At 40.9% G+C, this 6,965-nt stretch overlaps 1 protein-coding gene across 3 annotated transcripts; it reads left to right on the top strand.

Moving 5' to 3' along the window:
- Positions 1 to 1,508: 1,508 nt before the first annotated feature.
- On the top strand, positions 1,509 to 6,708 carry zbtb18 (zinc finger and BTB domain containing 18). Of its 3 annotated transcripts, none has more exons than XM_055639300.1 (2): positions 1,509 to 1,640; positions 3,260 to 6,708. In XM_055639300.1, the coding sequence occupies exon 2, from the start codon at positions 3,274 to 3,276 to the stop codon at positions 4,849 to 4,851; it is 1,578 nt and encodes a 525-aa protein (XP_055495275.1). In that variant the 5' UTR covers positions 1,509 to 1,640; positions 3,260 to 3,273; the 3' UTR covers positions 4,852 to 6,708. The 3 variants fall into 3 exon arrangements, with proteins under 3 accessions (XP_055495275.1, XP_055495276.1, XP_055495274.1); XM_055639301.1 differs by lacking the exon at positions 1,509 to 1,640 and adding an exon at positions 1,842 to 2,167; XM_055639299.1 differs by lacking the exon at positions 1,509 to 1,640 and adding an exon at positions 2,174 to 2,656.
- The last annotated feature ends 257 nt before the right edge of the window (positions 6,709 to 6,965 follow it).

Below are 6,965 nucleotides of genomic sequence, written 5' to 3'. Positions count from 1 at the left end.
AACTGCATATTGTTAGTATCTTGCATTAAATAAACTTCTATTTAGTTTACCAATTCTAGTCTTCCAAAAAATAAAACATATTTATCTGGGACTGCAAGCTGACAAATTGAGTGAAAAAAGTTCAAAATACCCTACTATGACAATGTCCTCTGGCTGGAGTAGCATATTCAATGCATCAGCTTTGTATTTGTTGCTACTTTAAAAAAAAAAGTCATATTCAAAATTATGCAAATTCAAACCATAGATAAATTATTAATGTAGCCAATCAATTGGTTCACAAAAATCTCCATTCTTCCCGCAAAAATAATATTGCATGACATTTCTGTTAAGCAGGCGAGAGAATGAAAATGTTCAACTAGTACCACGTAATAGGAACTGAAAGTAAAAGAGATTGCTGGACGCCAAGCTTGCGTTGCAAAATAAATACCATTGCAATTTTTCATTGGCCTGAAATTAACTCTGCATTATTATAGCAAATAGCAAGTGCAGATCCACAACACAAGCAGTTGACAATTAAATTTTAGGTCACGGGTCGAAAACCAACATCTGCCTGTCCTGTAGGCTAAACTGTGTAAGTTTTGTTGGTTCCCAGCTGGACTCATCCAATAGATTACTGTTTTGAGAGAGGAACACAAAAGCTGGTCATTAGGCCCTCTCTGCTATTGCCTGTCAATCCTGAATGACATTGACAGCGGCTACGGTGAAATCAACAGCCCGGAATAACTAGTTATGTGAATTTAGTTGCCTTAATTTCGTAAATTTTTCTTTTTTATATTTCAGCCATACACGAAACGATGTACCATGTAATAGATTTTTTTTGTTATTTAGATTGAGGCAACTGGTAGCATCCAGATTTAGCCGTGCCTCCTGCAGCCCAGTAACAGTAATATCAGAACAACATCGGCAGCAGTCACAGACGCCTTACAGCCGAAGTAGCTGTGCACTGCCAGTTGGAGAACACATGCTGGCGATTAACTGAAAAAGTCGGAAAATGTGGACAGAATCTTGACATTCTTTTTAATTCGGCAAAAGAAACGCGGGTTGCAAGTATGCAGCAGCGGGATGACCCCTTTGCAACATCTGCAGACGTGACTCTGCTTCGTCACGTCCTCCCGTTTCTATAGTGATTTTATTATTCTGCAGTTTTCTCAAAATTTATGCTCTTCATGGTCGAAAACAATTGCGCGTAATTGCACATCAACTTTAAAAAAAAAAAGTTTTGACTATTGTCTTAAGTGTACCAGTCGAGAGATCATTTTCTAATTAAACTTCCGCTTCTGCATATCTCCAGACAACCTGCATTCGCCACATTAAAGCTCTCCGGCAAAAGGCGAACGGTGGTAACTCTGAATTGGCGAGGATTCAAACTTAAGATTCTGCTCTGGTGCCCGCTGACTACAACTCCCGAGATGCATTCCATCCTCCCCACCGAAGACACGCAAATTCCCCCTTTTGCTGGCTCACGGTTACTCCGAAATAACCTACCCTGAAAGCGGAAGCGCCGCCCACTTTACGATCCGATTGGCTCGCGGGATCCCGGACTTTCTTTTTCGGAAGGTTGCCGGCCGATTCCCGGCGTCTTTTGTGGTCGGCAAAGACTTCAATGAAGATATGATGTCACTCACACTTCCTCCGTCAAGGTAGGTAGAGAGCACGGAATATCAACAGCTCTCCAACATCTGGCCGCACTTATCTCCTGTGTGTGTCTAGCTCTCTCATGAAGTCCTGAAAGTCATTGGTTGCCTCCTCCTCCCCCTCCCACCTACTTGCACTCACTGTTCTCGAGGCAGAAAAGTGCCCCCCTCCCCACTTTAATTTTGCTTCCTGTGAGTATCTCAGAGAATCAAATCCTCATGGATTTCCTCTTCAACTACTCCGGTTACCAAGGGGAGGAGGGCAAAAAGGGGGAGGGAGAAGCCGTGTTGCCAGGAGCGGCGCGGAGTTACACTGTTTCAAAATGTTACTCTTTTCCCTCTCAGTTGTTGCGACGCGTTGTTGCTGGTAACCGTTCACGCGCTGGCGGTGGAATGGGAGCCCAGATCGTTCCACCGGACCGGCGAGGCGGCGGCGGCGGCGGCTAAAGCCTGTTATTACTTTTCTCTCTGGGTGTTGTGGTTTGTCTGCCGTCACCATGCATTGAGGATCGCTGCTGCAGCACATTTAACAGGTCGCCCTGTAGCGGTTTTTTTTCACAGTGCTCTGCGGCCGCAGTTTATTTGTGTCATTTCAAGTGAAGTGGATATTTTTGGCAACAAAAGAAAATAAAGGGGAAGGAGGGGTGTGAGGGGAAGACACGGTGATGTACTTTATTTGATTTTATTTTATTTGGGGGGGTATTTTTTTGCCTTTTGTAACAGATAATGAATTCAAACGTGAGATTGGTGGCAGCAGCAGCAAACACGACACGAGTAACATATGGCATTAAAAAGCAGCACAGCTGGAGGTAGCATTTCCATTTGAAGTGATGTCAGAGCAGCTGACAGTCTGGCATTGCTAGGTTTTTTTGTGTGATCTTGCTCCGTGTGCCGGTATCATTCCTCTTCAGTCTGCTTTTTTAAACTTGACAGACCAGAGTCACAAAGATTTAGCGCACCATTGAAGGTGTTCTTTTGGGGACTGATCAAGAGAAGTTGTTCTGTTTATATTCCTTTGGCAGGTAGGGGGGATTTTTAAAATCGTTTTGTAAATGCTGCTAGAAATTCTGTATGTTAATATTTGTTTTTATTTTATTATGACTTGACAGATTATTACTATTAGAACAAGCTATTTTTTTTCTTTAGAGTTTGCGGTAATAGTGACTAATTTGGGATTCGCAGATTGCGACGCGTGGAATTGCCCAGACAGCTGTAATCGCACTCCATTCTTTAATCTCTTTATCTGGGCAGCAGCTGCCATATGGCCATAGTCATCTGTATCAGATGTTTATAAGCTTCGTTTTCGTCCTGTCTCTGTCCTTTTAGGCATCTAATTTGATCAACAGTACCTTACTGACTATCATGTAATCTTTATTTTTAGCCATTTTAAGGATTAGAGATTCGGACATAGTACAGTTAATGTGATTGAGTTTGAGTCTTGTGGTAGTTTATGTGCTTTTGCCCCTTCTGTGCACTGCTAAGGCAGCAACAAAACAATTTGTTATGACTATTTATTTATCCTTTATTAATCTTTAGCTGTAGATTTCAGGATACTTGGAGCAGGAAGGGATTGCTTTTTGCATTACTTATACTTTTAAATGTTAACAAACTTTTATCTGCTACAGGTTATGAAGACAGTATGGAGTTTCCAGACCACAGCAGACATTTGCTCCAGTGTCTGAGTGAGCAGAGGCATCAAGGTTTTCTTTGTGATTGCACTGTCTTGGTTGGAGATGCCCAGTTTCGAGCCCATCGTGCTGTGCTTGCTTCGTGCAGCATGTACTTCCATCTCTTTTACAAGGACCAGCTGGACAAAAGAGACATTGTTCATCTGAACAGTGACATTGTTACAGCCCCAGCTTTCGCTCTCCTCCTTGAATTCATGTATGAAGGGAAACTCCAGTTCAAAGACTTGCCTATTGAGGACGTACTTGCAGCTGCAAGTTACCTTCACATGTATGACATAGTGAAAGTCTGCAAAAAGAAGCTGAAAGAAAAATGTACTACAGAAGCGGACAGCACTAAGAAAGAAGAAGATGCCTCAAGCTGCTCTGATAAAGGGGAAATCTCCTCTGTGAGCAGTGCACACGTCGTGGGGGAACTACCAAGTGAGGAGGATGAAACTGAGGAGGAAAAAGTGAGTGCCACGGTGTCAAGCAAAAGGGACTTAGTTATTGAATCTGGGAGCATGTGGATGAGATTGCCCTCTGACTCAGCAGGCATCACTCAGCCTGGTGTGGAGGTTGAGACACATGCAGTAACAGCTGGAAAAACAGTGTCCAGTCCCTGCAGCTCAACAGGGCCTTTGTCCCAGAGGTCTGCCAGCTCCATTAAGGATTCAGCAGATGTTGACTGTGTGCTGGATTTGTCTGTCAAGTCCGGGCTGTCAGCAGGAGAAAACGCCAGCCACCCTTATGTCTCGCCACATGAAGACGGTGCCAGAAATAACCTGGTACAGGTTAAAGTAGAGAAAGAAGTATTTTCTGACGAGGAAGGCAGCAGCACTAATGACTTTGATATGGATCAAAGTAGCACGGCAAAAGACAGTGCAAGTACAATGAACAGAGTTCATTATGACTCACTCCATGTGTCTGCCAGAAGAGAAGCTTCTGTTTCGAGCGAGATGGACCGAGAAGATCGAGCCAGTGACGATGAGATGATAACGCCCGAAAATGATGGAGCCCAGATGGAAGGAAACATGGACAGCAGTTTGCTCCCTTACTGCTCTAATATACTTGGTTCTGCCGGCCAAATCTTCATGTGTCCTCTGTGCAACAAAGTGTTTCCAAGTCCACATATTCTGCAGATCCACCTGAGCACGCACTTTCGAGAGCAGGATGGCCTCCGTAGCAAGCCTGCCACTGATGTCAATGTACCCACTTGCTCGCTGTGTGGGAAGACTTTTTCATGTATGTACACCTTAAAACGGCACGAGCGAACTCATTCAGGTGAAAAGCCATACACTTGCAGTCAGTGTGGGAAGAGCTTCCAGTATTCGCATAATTTGAGCCGACACGCGGTTGTTCACACCCGGGAAAAGCCACACGCGTGCAAGTGGTGTGAGCGCAGGTTCACCCAATCGGGTGACCTGTATAGACACATTCGGAAATTTCACTGTGAGCTGATAAACACACTCTCTGTTAAAACAGAGTCTCTTAACTTGCCTGCAATGCGAGACTGGACCATAGAAGACAGCTCGCAAGAACTCTGGAAATAAAATCTAACTGTGGAACATTCTGAAAATCAAGTTTCTGGTAATTTCTTCGACAGCTTTTTGGGCACTGAATTCTCTCCACAAAATAATAACTATAAATACTGTTGTTAACAACACCGTCTACAAAAATGAGATTCTGTGATTCATAATGCAACATAAGGTAAATAATAATTAACTATTAAGCTCGACACTTATTTAATAAATATTCTTATTTTCTTTTTGAATGCACCCTGCAGTTGTGGAGTGCACTGCAAAGGATGCTGCTGTATAGTACATGAGGTTTTGTTGTTGAAATTTTTAACAATGAACCACTAATTCCTTAAGGTCTTCATTAAAACTTGTTAATATTTTAATGTTGCACAATTTCTGGATATTTAAAACTTTTTTTGTACAATGCTGTAAACATAATTATTAATTTCATTTCCGTATGTGCGGGAAGGTGCATTTGCAAATTAAATGATTCTCTACCATGTTTATTCTTAACCAGAAACTTGATGTAATTTAGATTCTAAATGTATGGGATTTCCAGGCAAATTAAAATTATGTTTAAAATGTGAATTATATTACTGTATGTCTTACTGAATTGAATGGATTTAACAAACCTGGTGGATTGTTTTTACGCTCTTAATCAGGTCTTCTGAAAGTGAATATTGAGGCGATAAGAAAATGCATGACTTTTATTGGACGTTTTGGGGTTTTCGTTTTGCAATTCTATGAACTTGGCAAAGTGTGTAACTTAAGTTTTTATTTAATTAGTGAGACAATTTTTTTTCCTGAGATGCATTTTTGCCAAGTGCAATAGCACCGTGAAAAATGCCACTGGTGTTGCACAGCAATTTAATTTTTTTTAAGTGTACTGCTATGCAGTTTCAATATGTGAAACAATTTTCCCAGTCGCATATATCTATAATATATATATATAAAATAATATGTATATATTACACGTAATGTGACCTGAATTGGTGGTTAATAGAAATCAATTGGCCATTAGGTTTGGGGGTGGGAGGGTAGGCAAGAAGGATTCATGAACCCTGTTTTGAAGAGGGGGTTTATTATATAATGTGTAACCAAGCAGCTGAAGTGGCTGCTTGATATGTGTGTGGTTTTAATGAACAACACATATGGCAAGTGTTTTGCACAGTGTTTGTTTTCCTGTCTTGCACTCGCAATAAGGTCTCTGGGAGTAGCACGGAAACGTGGCTGTTTTCCCCCTTTTTTCGTGGGTTTTATTTTTTTTACTTGATTGCCTTAACTACTGTAAACATAGCTTATTTTTGTGCACAAAGGCAATATGATTATTAATGGAAAACTAGATTGTGTATTGCTGGATTTTTTTCGAGCGGGTCATATGAGTTTTTCCTTTGGCCCTTGACATTGTTTTAAAGCTGTGAAATGGCCTCTAAGATTCTGTAATTATGCTAGTTACTTGAAGAGTTTAAATGTCTGACAAAAGTAAGTTGAACTGTAGATTTAAAAAAATGTTTAGGTAAGACAATCAGTGTCTTTAAAATGAACAGCTTCCTTGGTTCCCACGTTAGTTTTCTTTGTGGTATTTGTGAGTATGACTTACTTTTTCCTTACAGGTGATCCTTTAATAGTTCTATTTTTGTTGCTTTCCTCCCTCTTCACCCCCACTCCCCACCTCCAACCCCACAAGCCTGTAATATTCTACCTTTTTACCTGGATTTAGACTGACGTTAGCCTTGACAATCATAGTCTGTTTTAATTTTCAGAACAATGGGGGGAGTAAATTATAATGCTGTTTAGTTTTGTACCTTGATGTGCCGTTGGTGGAATTTTTAAATTGTGTGCTAACTGCAATAAATTATGTAAACTGGAAAAGCTTTTTTGTTGTCTTTCTTTCGATTTGAAATTTATTCATTCCCTACGTATGCATCGTCAACTCCAGACCTCTGAGCACAAAATGTTCGACCGCCGAGGTTTTCTTCACCTTTATTTCTGTAGACACACCTTCACTGAACAATTCCAAGTTGTTAAAACATACAATTTGCACAGAAATGTATTTCTTTACCTAAAGAAAAGTTAATTTTTGTCCAGTTACCTTATTTATAATATTAATGGTCCTTCACAAAATAGCAATAACCTGGCAAAAATTA

The sequence above is a fragment of the Leucoraja erinacea genome, chromosome 8, assembly GCF_028641065.1.
Source record: "Leucoraja erinacea ecotype New England chromosome 8, Leri_hhj_1, whole genome shotgun sequence".
NCBI lineage: Eukaryota > Metazoa > Chordata > Chondrichthyes > Rajiformes > Rajidae > Leucoraja > Leucoraja erinaceus.
Note: the sequence above shows the minus strand (reverse complement) of the source record. Positions and strands in the feature narration are given on the sequence as shown.

Bases quoted from the DNA above. Each gene is read 5' to 3' on its own strand.
- zbtb18 (XM_055639300.1), top strand. From the start codon at position 3,274: ATGGAGTTTCCAGACCACAGCAGACATTTGCTCCAGTGTCTGAGTGAG.